The 17,762-nt window shown below is 37.6% G+C and overlaps 1 protein-coding gene across 4 annotated transcripts in view; it reads right to left on the bottom strand.

Annotated features, from left to right (window-relative positions):
• The window catches only part of LOC131038474 (calmodulin-binding transcription activator 4), a 209,216-nt gene that overhangs the window by 50,542 nt on the left and 140,912 nt on the right, over nt 1-17,762 (bottom strand). For all 4 annotated transcript variants that reach the window (XM_057970913.2, XM_057970910.2, XM_057970912.2 and 1 more), the window contains exons 9-11: nt 4,589-5,292; nt 3,634-4,231; nt 1,422-1,727 (exon numbers count right to left, since the gene is read on the bottom strand). In XM_057970913.2, coding sequence (XP_057826896.2) covers nt 1,422-1,727; nt 3,634-4,231; nt 4,589-5,292 — 1,608 coding nt within the window. The remainder of the gene's footprint in view (nt 1-1,421; nt 1,728-3,633; nt 4,232-4,588; nt 5,293-17,762) is intronic.

The raw sequence follows: 17,762 nt of genomic DNA, 5'->3' as shown, positions 1-17,762 counted from the left end.
TATGTTTATGTTGTCGTCGGTAATAATGAGTTACGGCGGTCAGTTAGTTAGCCGACGGGTAGGTAGTTGGAGTTGCGACGGTTGTGTCGCACCCCTTCGGCTGTCATATATTGTACCACCTCCGGGTGTTGGAGGACATGTAATGTTGGCGACACATTATAATATGAACATGTAAACCAGTAGACATGTAAACCAAAACACTCAATAGCTGAGTGCCAAATGCTGACCCATTCACCCACAGGAAACAGATATGGATCAACTGATGATGTAAAGAGAAGGTCATTCCAATCTCTTAAAACTCTTTCCTACACCTGCAACTAAAAACTGGTGAAACACTGGGAAAGAGGATGAAATTTTGGAATAAAACCATATAACTGCTGCTAAATTTCCCACTTGTGGAGGTGATTTTTCCTCCTAGGAAGACTTGCTGGAAAAAACTCGTCATGTTACATTTACCCAAGGAACAACCTACTTTCCCTCATGGCAAATAATGTGATTCTGCTTCTCTAGCATTTTAGTATTTCACTTTTAGATAGGAAAAACTTTAAAAAGTCTACAGTTTTCTTTGAAGTTATTTGTCCAAGGATAAGATGTAACTGGCCTCTTGTTTTCTCTGCTACTTGGACAACTTTTTTATTTAGAAAAAACTTGGCCATTGTAATTTGCTTTTCCTCCTCTTTAATACATACATTTGTTTTTATCCAAATAAATAAAAAAATTGGAAGAAAATGAGAAAGAAGATTTCACTTACTGTGGAATATAAAACTTACGTCTTATTCTACCAGAGGATTGTAGAATGAATTTTGCTCAACGAGGAGGAATTTTTTTAAGCTATCTCATGTTTTACATTCTAAAAAACTTATCAAATATAAGGATAAGACTGTGTCAATTGGCTTCTTGTGAGTAGTTTCATATGTTCTCATTTTCAAAACAAATGTAGAGAACTGCTATGTTCTATACACAAATATTCAAAATAGACAGTCAAATTATATAATGACTAACTACTGACATAGGTATTATAAAATTGAACAATAGTTAAACCCTGATTTTGTGTCATGACTCCTACTTAAGGAATCTCAATATCTACATTCTTGGAATCCCATTCTTGAAGTGTGCAGTCTTAAATGATCAGTATTTCCTCGCTTTAAATTCTGATACCAATTAAATTTTGATAATGATATGATATTTTGAAGATGAGCCATTCTAGTTGTTCCAAAAATAAACAATGCATTTGTCTTCTTGAATACATTCTTCAATGTTTGTATTCATGTTGGACGCTAACTTTTACATCAAGTGGTCTAGTCTGGTCACTATCGACACAGCAACCAGAAATATAGCTATTGTGTAAAAGTAAACATGTCTAAAAAGCTTTTATTCATCTTGCTTTGTTAAAAATCATAATAGAACTTCCAATACATTACCTTCACTTCTTGATATTTTTCAAGCATACGGCGATACTGGAGACGTGCTTCTGGAGAGTCAACCATGTGCAGTACACGTCCTACTGCCTCATCCAGTGCCACTGTCACCTTCTGTTTCCTGAAAACCTTCAGAATATCCTCATCATCTTCTTCTTCATCCATCTCGGATCCTTCAGGAAGCTCTGGTTTGAATCCACGTAATCCAGTACCCTTCCTGCGCCATCTTAATATGGCTTTATCCAGAACACCAACGGTCCAGAGAAGCATTTTGTATTTTTTCCGTACTTGGTGTCCACGAACATGTGCCTGTTACAGAAATGTTGGCCATAAAATGAGTGTTACTCCAGAAAGAGGTATTTATGTTTCAGCAATTGCTTTGTTAGCAAATTAGAATTTCACTGATTGCCAAGAGATGAAAATCAGAATCAAATTAGCACTAATGACCTCTGCCGTTTATGAGCTTTAACAAATGAATCTGAATTTACTCTAGATACATTCATACATTTCTAATTTATTATGAATAGATGATCATAGAAAAATGCTTTAGAATTTTAGGATACAAATATAAATGCATATTCCAGAGGCAAAAAGACAATAAGATCTGAAAAGTTTTGGATAACTGCTGAAGTGCTAAAATATTCCTGAAATCGGGGAAATCACATCCCCCATCTTTCCCATGCAAAGAAGAACTATAAAGAGGGACCTCAGAAGTCCCAACATATGAATCCCAAGCAAGAATACTTGGAAGCTCCTACAATGCATAGGGGTCTAACCTTTTACTAGGATCTTTCTCTATAATCCTTTTAAAGTTTTAATGGACCTACAGTAATAAAAAGAGGTGACTCTGTTTCTCTTCCCTTCCACCATGCTGATCCAGATGCTGTACTTTCTTTGCAACCTGCTGAGCCTCTACCCATGTTTACTACACCTAACACCTTCAGCACTCCCAGCTCTCCTCACAGATGTTAATAAATCAAGCTGTCCTTGGATTTGTAAAATTTCACAAGATGGGAATGATATGACCTCACATGCTTCTCCCTCTCATAAAATTAATAACATAAATTATTTTTTTCTTCTGCACTACAGCACAATGTCTAATCATTATAACATTTTTATATATACGAATACATCACGCAGGACATTACAAATCCTTCTACAAGGCGTTGGATGCTGCAACTGAATGGGAAATCCCCAATAAAATATGAAGGGGGTGTTGCAGGACCTACTCTTGGACCTGGGACGATCTAATGGAAGGCAAAATGTATTTGATGTTGCCCAATGTTTGAATTGTGCAACAATGCTATCTATGACTGCAAGTGCCTTTCTGCTGCATGAGAATAATCAAGGGCTCAGAGAGATAGAAAGATTTGATAAAAAGTTTGAAAATCGCATTCACCTTCTGTTTTTAAGACTTATTTAGCTCTCCAAAGGTATGGAAGAAATTGTTTGCTTATTTGAATCTGGAATTGTCTCAAAAAGCAATTGTTGAGTATATAAATTGTTGCCCTTATGAGACTGAGGAATCAATGAAAATGGTTATAGTTATGCTAATGTTAATTTTATGAAAATTTGGAGAGGTATGGAACAGTCTGTAATTTGCCAATCCAACCTCAAAAACTGTCTGCTACTGATATAGGAGAGGGACTACAGTAATTTTATCCTTCACATGGAAAAGCAATCTAGCATATGGTTATAATGGTCTGATAAATATCATCAATTTTCTAGATAGAAAAAGAATTTGTGGGAGAGGGGCAGCCTATGTAATTTGCTGGACCAACCTCAAAACTATCTGCTGCTTTAATGGGAGAGGGACTCTGGTCCAGGGGAAGGAGAAAATCACCATTCAACAGATAAGCAAGATACTATTAAGTTTGATAGACCGGACTAACTAAGAATCAGTTGAATAAAAAAAACATAAACAAGTTTACCTATATCTGGGGAACTAACACATTATCGAATTGTGTGTGATATGCAATGCTTCTAGAAAAGGATATCTATAGTTCAGGATTGTTAAACTGGCAATTAACAGAGATAACAGCTGCATAGTCTGACAAAATTGAGATAAGTATGGTAAGTAAAATAACAACCACAAAATTTTCATTTAATGCCTTTCCAAGCAATATAGAGCTTGACAATGAAGGGGCATACATTAAGATATAGTGGACTAATACACAAGATGGGAAAAACAGTAAATTGAGAGCGAAATACATACTTGAATCTTTACTACATGCTGACGCAGAGTAAGAAACTCTTTACGATTTTTCCACCCACGAAATTTTCGCTGAATACAAGTAGCTGCTGTATTTAGCTTTTGATCACGATGACTACGCAGTGCTCTTTGAATCTTTGATACAGCAGAAATTCCCTGTATGTCTGCCTCAGTTATACCATACTCATTGCATGTGCCTTGAGACTTCTGTTGCCGCTTTCTAAAAGAGTGAGCACGAAAAGCAGACTGTATACGTGCTGCTGCTTGAGCAGAATTTCTAACTGCTGCTAAAGAATCTTTCAAAGAAAGTTGATCCTCTGTTACACCTACTGTTTGCTGGATGCTACTCCTATCAGTCACAGATTCGATAGCTCTATCAGCCTCTACAGCTGCAGATGCCTTTGAAATCTCATTCTCACCAAGAGTAAGAACAGACAGATGGCTCGTCAGAGATGCCTCTGCTAGATAACCTGCAATCCCCCCATGTCCATTGGCTGCAGCAATGTCAGCTGCAGTTCTTCCAGACGGATATTGTGGCGTAGGATCTGTGACTGCTCCTGGTGATGCACCATTGGCTGTAAGTGCTGCTACAGTTTTTTCTCTGTAAAAGAGAACAAAATCATGTTCATTATTATAAAAACAAAGAGTTCCAAAAATATTCATTCTAGCATACCTGCATTTACTGTTAAAAATGGAAGTAAGGCTAAAATTTAGTTCCTGTCAGGTAAGGACCTCTTAGTTTTTGAAATTAAAAGATTTTAAAATATGTATGTACTGGATGTAAGCTTGCAGTTCTTTATTAAAACAATCACAATGCATTTTCATTGCCAATTTTCCAGAAACCACAATCATTCCTTCAAAGATGGATTTCCAAATAGTGAACACTAAAAAGACTGAAAAAAAAACCACCACAGCAGGTGACAACTGTTTGTGTTTCCAGTTAAAAAATAAAAACCACCTGCCATAGCGTGCAGCCCAATGAAGAGCAGTCCATCCATGTGCATCTCGAAAGTTAATCCCAAAACCAGCATCCAGTATTGGACTTATTGCCCACTCATACCCAAGCGCAGCTGTCATGTGCAAGACACCATGCCCATGTTTGTTGAGAACTGAAGCACCCTTTTCCCTTTCCTTAGCTTTATATCCAAGCCACTGACAGAGCTTCTCTTTCAGGAAAGTTTGTAGAAGCCACTCCTTTGTGTAAGCAAGAGGCTCGCCACCATCTTCAACTGCATACTCAATTTGTTCCCATTGGTCATCACTCACAGCTTCCAACAACGAATTATAACCTTTGCAGTCTGCAAAATCTCTCTTCTCAAAAATCAACAATGGCAAATCACAACTCCTTTCAGAGAGGATCATGCGAGAAAATCTGACTTGCAGCAAAATTTCATCATGGCCTGCCTTTGCATCTACTGATGCTGGAGTATTTTCACTGGCATAACTTCGAGACTTATCACGGTATTCAAACTCTCTAATTTCACTGCATGCTTCTCGATTGCCACATGTTACACAGAAAGGTAATTTTCCAGATGCATGTAAAGGGGCCTTGCAGCTAAGAACGCCTTCCTGAATGATCTCTGCAGGAACCTCAATGTCACCAAACATACAGTGCCATGTCTGCTGTGATGGATTCCCAATAAATTTGCCTATTATCAGGACCTGTAACAAAAGGAATATCATATCATTTATTAGCATATCTAGTAACTTATGCTTTGTAAATAAGTCTGTTCAGATCGAAAACAAAATCTGAGGAAGGTAATGGTTTACAGTTTATTCTCTTCAAACTAAAGCTGGAAGCCACCAAGTATTCCTATTTCCTATTTTGTTCAAAAGTTCAAGAAGACCGTGTCTGTATTTTCATGCAAAGCATCTATACCTCTTCAACAAAGAGCTATTGAAATACTCATTTGAGGAAAAGAAGAATACTTAAAATGGACAGCTCATCGGAAACTCAACTCTCTTATATGCTGGTATATACATGATTGTATGTTATGCAAAGACATTTTTTCATCAGTTAATGTCACCTTTCCTCCTGTTTCATTTTGGTTTTTTAAGTTCATTGTAATGCCCCATTTTCAAGCATAATTGGTTTGTGAACAATTAGTATATTTTCCATGTTTCCTATAGGCTAGTTGGTGAGCGAGAGTGAACTCCAAAGTTCTTGGAGAGCATGGGATTAGTCAAGCAGTGTGTTCATGGTAGTAAGTTCGAATGATCTTGTTGAGCCTCACAGCGCTTTCAAAATGCAATTCTAGCCTTTTGGGAGATCTCCAAACTTCTTGGACAAGCATTCTATTTTTAGACAGTCACCAAGTTGCTTTGATTCATCATCCTAAATCTTATCGGTATGATCAAAATTTGATATTTGTCTAATTTCAATGTTTTTCGCAACTTGGGTGATTTATTTAATTAATTAAATAATTATAACTTAAGTTGTCCTAAGGAGGAAATATTAACAATGCAACTAGAGTATGATTATTTATTTAAAAGTGTTTTAAGTTGTGCCTATAGGAGGGATGCCTAGGCACAATGGGGTCTTTTGCACATAATGAATTTTATTTAATTTGAAAAAGAGTTTGTGGAGGGAAAAGGGAGATTATTATTTTATTATTATTATTTCCCTACAAAATGTTATAAAAGGAGGTTGAGAACTCATTGTTGAGGTTAGATTTGATATGATTTTTGCTTTTGCATTTCAGAGAACTTGTGTTCATCTCTGATTTTCATGAGGACGAAAACCCTCTTGAAAATACTGGTTTCAAGGACAAAAACCCCCCTAGCTGGTCTTGGTGGTTTTATATAGGAGTCACAGCTGTGCGTGCAAGTGAACTTTCCAATCTTCTTGTTGATAATCGGTAAATGTGTTTTGATGAGTTGATTTGTAGAGTGTGTTTGATGTTGTTTTGGTGAGTTTCCTTTTTAGCAAAGTTTTGAGCTGATGGATTTGTTGAGCTAACCATTCTATCCCCTATGCTGGTTGTACTTCCTAATGGGTCATACCTACAAGAGTTTTTTGATCTTGTTAGAAGTGTTGCTGCAAATCATCATTATTCCTTGGCCGTACAAACTATTCTTTTGGCCTAAGCTACAAGGAGTGAAGTGTGAAGGTTTAGCAGGTTGTACCATTTGGTTGACTATACTTGCTAGTGAAGAAGGCATGCAAAGTGAGGAAGGGGTTCGATTCTTTTAAGGGGCCAGACCATATTGGCAGGTTGTACATGAAAAAAACATTTATATATGTGTGACATTTGCTTCCTTATTCATATATATATATATATATATAGATGTTTGAGATGGGTTTCCGATCTTTAGGACCTACAATGCAAATTCTGGTTTTGGAGGACCTTATAATTTTTTAGTCCTAGTCAAATTTTAATAATCAACAATTTTCAGTGTGTGTTCAGTTCTATTATAACAGTTTGAAAACAACAACAGAGTACCATCAGACTTGCAATCTACCTTGTTTCATCTTCCAAAGGTATATGTCACGTTGGGCATTGAATATTTGTTTATCTATGCAATTTGGTTCACTTCTGGGTTGTTGCAACTTGCAGCAACATTTATATATAATCAGCACTTTACACATATCAATAGTTAATCTTTCTATTTAATGTTTGTAATGCATTTGACCTAATCTTGTAATACTATAGATAGTAGTACCACCAATGGTCTCAACTACACGTCTTGTTGTAATCGCCCTCACCACTAAACTGGTGGAAGTGACTATGTTTCTTGATTATACTCTATTGAACAAGCGTGAAATGCTTATGCTTTGTAATTGCACTCAACAAAATAAAAATGAAAAGTGCCTACACATTGTAATTGCACTCTACTGCATAAGCATGAAGTGCTTGTGCTCGTTGTAATTGCACACTCCACTAAATAAGCATTGAAGTGTTTTCCTTTCAGTTTCTTGCATAGCACTCCACTAAAGAAGTGAAGTTTGGCTGGCCTTGCCACATTGTGTGCTTCAGTCAATTAGATTACTCAATTGTTGCTTTCAGATACTTGGTCTGAATCTGTACATCGTATGCTCTCACCTTTCCCAACACAGGAACTAGGAACTAGGTGATTACAATGTGATAAGGACATTGCATTGCAGCTTCAATTCAATTTAACATTTAAAAAAATATATATAAGGCTGGTTATTACATTCTAGCTTACTGTGTTCTCCACAGGCACCCCCCAGGCCCCGGTCCAGTTTGAACCAAGTTCAGGTGCATGCTTGGCTCCTTGTCTGTTCCGCCCTATCGAACCCGACTGAAACCAAGGAGAATTTCACCAACTTTTCAAAATCCCAGGCCAAATTTGACAAAAAAGCAATTTTTTAAACATTTTTAAAGTGTTTTTTATTTTTTGCCAAAAAGGCAATTCTGGCCCCCCAACCCTAATTTGACCACTAAAAACATCAAAAAGGTAAAACCTATTTCATTTATGCACATTAGAATGAAAAGCAAAACCATTTTGCTCCATTGTTGAACCTTCTTTTTTGCTTGCCATTGCTGAAAGAGTTGAAGATTGATTGTTGCATGCTCATAGCTGGTTCTTGTGTTGTTCCTATGCGGTTGCAAGTCTTGATTTGTTCTCAAAGACATTGAAGAGAAAGATTTCAACAAAAGAGGTAGATTTTTGTTTTTTGTTTTTTTTTCAAAAACAATTTCCTTGCAATTTTTTTACAAATTGAAATGAACTCTCTAGCTTTGTTTTATTTTTTCAATTTGGTTTGTGGCTATGTGCCTATCCATGTTGTTTATAGAATGGCAAGTGCTTCTAGTGCTAGGAACCAACCCCGTTTTAAAACGGACCCACACTCTCCCCTTTGGAAATATGTGGAAATGGTAGAACTCCCAAGTGGAGAAGGTTTTATTTGGATTTCTTCTCATTCCAAAGAACAATATAAGAGCTCATACAATTGAGTGAAAGCACATTTGTGCTCTATCCCTCAAAAAGGCACCAAATTTTGTCCAAACATGCCAAAAGGTAATGGCTTTCTTGCAGAGGCACAAGTATTGGCATATATTGAAGAGCAAGAAAAAGCAAACAAAGCAGCTGGGAAACAATCTGCAAGTGCTCATCCTTTAGCAAAGACTAAGAAACAATTGAAGGCCTCTTCATCACCTTCCAATCTTGAAACTACCGAGGGTCATCCATTCTTGTCTATATGTCAAGAACAATCTGTGACACATAAGAGAGCAAAGGGACCATTGGAAACTTACAATTAGGGTAGACAGATTGCTGAGCAAGACATAGCTAGATGTATCATGCTAATGGATAGTTATTTGATGTTGTTTGTTCACCTTAATGGCAAAATATGGTGAGATCAATTAATGAGCCTCCAAAGGGGTTCAAGGGCCCAAGTTATGAGGTGTGTACTTCCTTATTGGACGGAGAGGTGAAACATGTAAAGGACTCCTTGAAGCCCATCAAGGATTCATGAGTCGATACAGGGGTGTCCATCATATATGATGGATGGAAAGATGCAAGAAATTGCCCATTGATCAATGTTATTGTAGTGTCCTCTACAGGGACAATGTTTGAGAGCAATGGATTGTTAAGGGCAGGTGAAGAACGATCCATTTATTGCTAATATTCTTTGCCAAGCCATTGAGGAGGTTGGCCCTCAAAATGTTGTTCAAGTGGTAACTGACAATGCCAAAAACTGTAGGGCTGCTAGGTTATTGGTTGAGGAGCACTATTCACACATTGTTTGGACACCTTCTGCTATCCACTCACTCAACCTAATGCTGCGAAAAATTGGCAACAAAGTTGAATGGATCAAACAGATGTATGCTGATGCCGAGGAGATCCAAATGTTCATCACCAACCACCATATGTCACAAGGCATATTTAGACAATTCTTGAGATTGGAGCTGTTGAAGGTAAGTTAAATTTAAATCTGGTTAAATAATAAGTATGTTTAGTAAACTTTTTAAATTAACTTTAATTTTAATTTTTTCTCACTTTGATTTTGAAATAGATTGTTGAGACTCGTTTTGCCTCCATAAGGGATCATGAGGCACTATCTAGCATGGTAATCAGCCCTAATTGGAGCATATGGAAGCAATCTAGCACTACATGGGCAGCAAACATTAGGAGAATGATACTAGATGACTCTTGGTGGGATCATGTTGAGTACCTCCAAAGTTTCACTAAGCCTATATTAAACATGATCCGTTATATTGACATGGATAGGCCTTGTTTATGTGAGGTATATGATGGCATCGACTCAATGATTGAGAAAATGAAAATCATCATAAATAAAAAAGAGCAAGATCCCAAAGAAATATTCTTCAAAGAAGTACAACAAATCATTGTGGAGAGATGGAACAAAATGACCAGTCCATTAAATCTCCTTGCCTTTAAATTGAGTCTGAAGTATTAAAGTCAAAAGCTCCTTACTAGCACAAGAGTTGCCCCATATAGAGATCCCAAAGTTGCTCAAGGGTACAAGGAAGCCCTTCGTAGATTCTTTCACCAAGACATACAGACTGCAGTGAGGGCTCAATTCATGAGTTTTGCAAGCATAAATGATTGTGGTCTTGAAGCTCTTTGGGACAAGCATAGGGTTGATGTTCATAGTTGGTGGTACTTCCATGGAGAAGCATACCAACACCTACAACCTATTGCCATCACAATTTTGTTGTAAGTTCTTAGTTATTAAAAAAAATCTTCTATCTTGCTTATATTTTAATTTGATTTATATCTCTTAACTTTCTAATTTCAAAATTTGATAGTTTGCTAGTTCATCTTCATTTGAGAGGAATTGGATCACATACTCCATCCACTCAATAAAGCGCAATAGACTACACTCCAAAAGAGTGGAGGACTTGGTCTTTGTGCATTCAAACTTGCGGCTCCTCACGCACAAAGAAAATTCCTACAAACAAGGGGAGACAAAGCAGAGGGATATTGATCTAGAGCATGCTCAGTTGGATGATTCAGGATCCCGCCTTGTTGTACTTGGAGTTGATGATGACCATGAGCTACCTAGTGATAATGAGACAAAAAATGTTAGTAACAATGTGTTGTGACCATTTCACACATCGCCCCATTGCAAATGGGGACCCCTGCTTTTTGCTTTCTAGGGTTTGTTTTCTAGGTCTTTAGGGTTTTGTCTATTAGCCTTTGCATTTTGAGTGTCGCCAAGGGGATTACCTGGATAGCAGGTCCTGCTGGAGTGATGTCCTGATCCTGAAATTTGTCAAAGTCTGGAAAGTCCTAATCCTGAAATTTGGCTAAGTCTAGAATGTCCTGATCCTGAATTTGACTAAGTCTGGAAACTGAAAATCCTCCAAAAACTAGATTTTGCAATATAACTCCTGGAGGTCTGAAACCACTCTCAAACATCCTGAAAGTATATATGGAATATAACATTATATTCCATAAAATTATCCTGACAGAGAGTTCAAAAAGTCAAATTTCGCTCCTGACTCTTCCTGAAGGTCCAAAGCGAATTTCGCTCTTGACCCTTCCAGAGGGTCCAAGGCGAATATCAACCTAGGACTCATTCCTTGCCTTATTTGACCAAATTTTGATTTGCAAAGCATTTTGTTTGGACTTTGGAATTGATTGAAAACCTTGAAGAAAATGATGAATTTTGGCCAAGATTAGGAATTTCGCTCCTGACCCTTCCTGAGGGTCTAGAGCGAAATTCATTATAAACTTCATTTGCCACCTTGTTTGAGCTTGAAACCTTGTTCCTGGCCTTGAAAATGACCTGACTCTGCCTTGTGAAGTGGTTTGAGACTTAAATTTTGAGCAGTTTAGCCTAAAATGAGGATTTCGCTCCTGACCCTTGCTGAGGGTCCAGGGCGAAAATGTTGTTTAAGCTTATTTGGCACTAATTTTGGCTAACTTGTTTTGTGCAGGGTCTCCCGGAAGGAAGATTGGACGTCACTTGATGCATTTGAAGGTTTGAAAACATGAAAAATGATGAATTTTGGGCAATAAGAGCAAATTCGCTCCTAACCCTCTCTGAGGGCCCAGGGCGAAATTTTGATTTCTTCTCATTTTGCAGTGAAAAAGGATCAAGTTTTGAACATGAATGAAAAGTGAACAACTTCCTTTTGCCTCCTGAAGAAGTTTTAACTTTGAAAAGTGAAGGATTTTGCCTAAAACCAAAAAATCGCTCCTGACCCTTGCTGAGGGTCCAGGGCGAAAATTCTTATTGGAGTCATTCCTGGCCTTGTTTGGTCAAATTGAGATGTCAAAGGCATGGTGGAGGATGAAATGAGCATGATAAAGTATCCAGACTTGATTGAAGATGAAGAAATGAAGGAGTTTTGCCCAGGAAGGGTAAAATCGCTCCTGACCCTCTCTAAGGGTCCAGAGCGAAGTTCTTTTCAAACTCATTTCTTGACCTCTCTTGGGCGTGAAGTCCTATTCATAGCATAATTCAAGGTGAAATCCTCCTTAGCAAAAAGTTTCAAGGTGAAAGGTGAAGTATTCTAGTCACAACTGCAAAAATCGCTCCTAACCCTCTCTAAAGGCCCAAAGCGAAATTTTCAAAAGCACATTTTTCTTGCAAAATCAAAAAGAGTTTTATGATTGGAATAGATGAAAGGAAGCATGTCTTACCCATTGAAGATAACTTGGATGATCAACAAAGAAAGCAATCAAGCCCAAAATTGGAAAATCGCTCCTGACCCTTATTGAGGACCCAGGGCGAAAAACCTAATATTGGACCTTTTCCTCCAAGTTTGAGCGAAGCTGAGACTAGGCATGGGTTTGAAATAGTGTTTAAATTGCCTTGAAGTGAAAAAGGATTGTTGAGAGTCAGGATTTTTAAGGTAATTATAAAAATCGCTCCTAACCCTTGCTGAGGGCCCAGGGCGAATTTCCAAGGTTCTCTCCTTTCTTTGAAGAATTAAGGCAAAATCTTGCTTGGATATGAAGAGGACATGATGTTTTATGCCTTAGAGGCGATTTGAAGTCTAAAAGATGAAGAAATATGCCTAAAACCAAAAAGTCGCTCCTGACCCTTGGAGAGGGTCCAGGGCGAAAATCACAAAAACTACATATTTCCTTCAAAATTTTGCTAAGGCAAGGATATGCTAGGGTAAAAAGGACCTCCAAAAACATGATGAATAATGATTTGCCTATAAAACTTGAAGATGCTAGGCTAGGAAGCAAAAATCGCTCCTGACCCTTGGAGAGGGTCCAAGGCGAAATTATTGGCAAGCTTCATTAAGCTTTGTTTTAAAAATTGATATTCTCCAATTTGCATTAGATCGCCAAAATTGCTAAATTTGAAGCATTTGGAAAATTAAAATTCACATTAATTTAAAAGCATTTTGCATTTAATAAATTAATTTTAAGCCTTGAAATAATTGAAAAAATCCACTTTGGAGGCATTTAAAATTAATTTTATTAAATTAAAATTTATTGGTGAGCGCTCAAGGCATTATTTTGCTTTTATTTTACAAGTCGGCCCCCCTTTTTTTGAGATTTTTTTTTCTTTTTTTCACCTCCTTTTTGCCAAGTCGGCCTAGGGGAAGCAAGGGGTGAGCGCTCTATATATTGGAGGAGTTTTGCTTCACATTTCAAATCATTCAATCATTCCTTTAAGTGCGAAATTGGAGAGCAAACTGGAGGAGCGAAATCTAGCTGGATTGGAGCGAATTGCTTCTAAGTGTTGAAGGTTAAAGAGGGTGGACTCTATTCCTTTTGAAGCTAGAAGAGGCGCAATTCATCCAAGAGAGGGCTTTGATCTAAACCTTGCCTAGCGAAATCCATTTTTTTGCATCATTTCTTAGAGTTTAATACTCAAGAGGAGGTATGGCGAAATCATCTTAACGTCCTTGGTCAAGACTTGATTTTTGGACACTTTTTTTAGAAAAGTCTAAGTGTTGGTTATTTAATTAGGAAATGATAACTCTAGATTTATCATGAAGTTTCCTAATTAATATCTTGAATCTCCCCTTTGGAGAAGTCTTAATTTCTACACTTTAAGATATAATGCTTAGAGACTAATTTTGGAATTTTTGTGTAGGCATCAAATGGCGGCCCGGAGTCAGAAGATCTATTACTTGGCAGACTCTCATCAAAGAAGATCCAGTCCAGGACAAGGATAGTCTCCTCCAGTCCAACATCGACAAGGATGGCCTTCTTCGATCAAGCATCATCAAGAATAACCTCCTCCAACCCAGCATTCCAAGGCGAGGTACATCATCATCCTGCACATCAAAGACAAAAGAAGTCAGAGCAAGGGTTCGTTGAAGAAGCAGATAGTTTCAGAAGAGTTAATTAAAGCTAGCTTCTCAGCAACATCAAGTTGAATATATCCAAATTACAAGTGTCAGACGAGGTGGCATCCTAGTCATCACTCCTCCAGTCGGATTGGACCACCTCAGCATGTCCAGATAAAATGTACCTAACTCATGGGAGGTGGCACAAACTTCGATGTACCTACCCCGGCTATCCATTGGTCGAATATTCCAGAGAAGACATGTGTCCAATTAATACAATTATTTCATTGGTCAGCATTAAGTTTGTTGTAACAAACCCTAATTAGGGTTTTCATTGAAGAATCTTGGCCATTGATCTCAAATTGATCTTAGCCATTGAATTGTATTAAGGGCACTATATAAGCCCTGACTCTTCATTTTGTAAAGATATAGAAGGAAGTTAGAAGGTGAATAGTTAGCTAATAGTAGATAGTCAATTGATAGAATAGCAATTAGAGTAGAGTAGAGAGAGAAGGCAAAGATTGTTGCCAAGATGTTGTTGTAAAAGACTTGTAAAACTTCATTGAAGAAATGGTGAAATTTATGGGTCAATTCGACAATTTGCATGGTCTCTATACTTCTCATATTTGATTTCATGTTATTAGATGAGTGGAAGAAATGTGTTTGATTGATGGTGAAATTCGTATATCCATACTACTAGCAGTTTGTTGATTGCAGACTTGCCTTGTGTAGTCAACTAGAATCATTCAGCTTAAGCTTAACTTCAATTGTCGCTTCTTCATTGATATGCATCAGCCTAATGGTGTCTATGCCTGTAGTGATGATTTGAACATCATAAAGCTTTCCTTCGAAGATCGCACTAACCTTGTGGAGATGGTCCTGGGATGTCAAAACAAGACTTAGTTAGAATTTCATCAAAGATCATTCATTGCTCCTACATTCTTAGTGTTAGAATTAGATCCTTTCCTCGCCCTCATCCTTTTTCCCTTTTTTCAAATCTAAGCCAGTGAAATCTTGTGTTCTAGCAATATTCAAAGCAAATCAGACGTTTAGGTCGTCAAGTGTAAGTCCCCTTGTGATTCCAGCAAATCACATCATACCACAGAGAGCTTATCCACACGTAGAGATCCTACAGCAAAGAACCTTGAAGTCATCCCGATTGATCCTTTTCGCGACATCTTCAGCATTCGGAGGCTTTATTCAAGAGAGGATAAGGTACCTTTAGGTATTTTATTCTATGTTTGGTCTTGTACAAAATACACATCAACACAATGCCAGTAGCACTATTTGTGGTTCTTCCAATTTGCCATAGCATACGGAGGATGATGATCCATATGATATTTGATCAGTGATGGCTGATTGTTGACACTTTGGCATTATTATTTTTGAACGAAAACATTAATATGGTGGTGTATTTTTCTATGTTATTGGACTATTAGCATAGTGGTGTATTTTGAAGTTAACTACTGCTGCATACATCTATATATATTTTTTTTTAATATGTTTTTCATACTAACGAACCCAAACCCAAAAAAAAAATTGACCAAACATACCAACCCAAACACAACCCCAAATCAAGACCAACAAGCTAGATTACATTCATTATGAAGCTTAATAGCTATCAATGATGGAAAAATTTATGGCCTTTCTCTTCCAGCAAGTCCTCAACAAGACTAGAATGTGATTCCCAAAAGATGACAAAATACATGGTTCCCAAAAAATGATATAAAATATACTTTCCAACAAATAATATTGATAATAATATACTATAAAACTAAGTTACTGGTTCTTCCCTTTTTGGCCTGCGTTCGGGTCCTGGTTCATGCACAGTCCTAGTTCACCTCAGGTTCGACCTGGTTCCACCCGGGTCCTGCCCAGGTGGCTAGGTTCCTTGTGGGTCCTACGCAGGACCCACAAGAACCCAGCTACCTGGGCAAGACCCGGGTGGAACCCAAGTCAAACCCAGGCACGTGGGTTCCCAAAACCGGGGCCCACGGGTCATAAAACATTAAAAAACAATTAAAAAACACTTTTTTTAATAGTTTTTAAACATGTAAACCCTAATTCGCCCCTTTATGATGCATTTCATGCATCAAAACATTCATTCAACTCATTCCATTTGCATTTTTGAATATTTTTTCTCTACAACCAGGTTTCTTAATTTTTGCATTTTTCTTCGAAGGTGAAGAGTATGAAGGTGTGAGACACGCATCAAAGGCGTAAGAATATTTATCTATCAAAGCTGAGTGAATCTGAATTTTTTTCAAGTTTTCAAGAATTTTTTCAAGTTTTTTTCAAATTTTTTCAGTTTTTTTTTAAGTTTTTTTAATTTTTTTTAAAGAAGTCTTGTATATTTTTTTACACTTTGTATGCATAGTATGGGGTTATAATGCCGAAATTTTATCAGTTTTTTTCAATAATGTTGTGTTTTCTCTTTTCATTTTAGGTGCATTATTCATATAATCATACATAATAGCTGGAACTGGAAGTGCAAGTGCAAGTGCAAGCTCTAGTTCAGTTGCCCATGTCCGAACTCAAAATAACCCCTTTAGAATTGATCAAGATTCACCACTTTGGCATTATACAACAATGATCAAGCAAGTGTCTGGCAGTGAGGGTTTTGTTTGGCAGTGTAACCATTGCCGCATTGAGTATACCAGCTCATACTATCAAGTGAAAGGCCACCTTTGTTTCATCCCCGGGCGTGAAATAAATTTTGTAAGGGATCAAATGGCAAGAGGCTATCAAAAGCTTTAGTTTTGGAATATATTAGAGAACAAGAGGAAGCTGATAGGAGAAGTGGCAAAGCAAAGACTGATCATCCTCTTGTACAGTCAAGCTCGAAGACTACGAGGCCTTCTAGTAGTATTGGATCCACAAGATCCGCTGGTTCACATCCTTTCATGCCAAAACTACCAATTGCTCCACTAGAGAATCAAAATGTTGTGGCCTCACGGAAAAGAGGCCCATTGGAAAATGCCTTCAAAAGTGAAATGAGAGAGATTGCAAATCAGAGCATTGGGCATTGCTTCTATGGAAATGGGCTTCCTTTCAACCTTGTTAGATCACCTTACTTTCGGGACATGGTACATAACCTTTGCAACACACCTTCTAATAATGTTTGTCCAGGGTAGGAAAAGGTGAGAACCATCTTATTGGCAAAGGAGAAAGCATTTGTAGAGTCACATTTGAAAGTCATCAAAGATACATGGCCGGAAACAAGTTTGACCATCGTTTCTGATGGATGGAAAGATTGTAAAAATAGGCCATTGATCAATGTTATAGCAGTGTGCCCTAAAGGGGCAATGTTTTTGAAAGCGGTGGATTGTGAGGGGCAAGTGAAAGATGCAAGTTTCATTGCCAATATCCTCATAGAATGCATTGACATTGTGGGGCCTGAATATGTTGTCCAAGTCATAACGGACAATGCTAAAAATTGTAGGGCAGCAGGGACTATAGTGGAGGCTACATATGGTCACATCTTTTGGACACCATGCCCTGTCCACTCACTCAATTTAATCATGCAAAAGATTGGCACACAAATTGATTGGGTGAAAAAGCTGTATGCAGAGGGCGAGGAGATTCAAATGTTTGTGACTAATCATCATATGTCACAAGCCATTTTTAGGACCTTCTCCAAGTTGGAGTTGTTGAAGGTAATTACTAACTTAAATTTTATTTTTTATAATTGATATATGTTGTGTATTTTTTTATGTCATGTTAGGTTGCTGAAACACGATTTGCATCTCACACGCTCGTCTTAAGACGACTTGTGAAGGTGCGAGAGGCCTTGAGTTATATGGTCATCAACGGATTGTGGAGTGTATGGAAGCAGGCCCAAACAGAAAGAGCTCTAAAAGTAAGAGCATTGATCCTTGATGAGAAATGGTGGGATAATGCGGAATATGTTTTGAATTTCACTAAGCCCATCATGAGCATGAT

This window comes from Cryptomeria japonica, chromosome 10 (assembly GCF_030272615.1).
Source record: "Cryptomeria japonica chromosome 10, Sugi_1.0, whole genome shotgun sequence".
Taxonomy (NCBI): Eukaryota; Viridiplantae; Streptophyta; class Pinopsida; order Cupressales; family Cupressaceae; genus Cryptomeria; species Cryptomeria japonica.
Note: the sequence above shows the minus strand (reverse complement) of the source record. Positions and strands in the feature narration are given on the sequence as shown.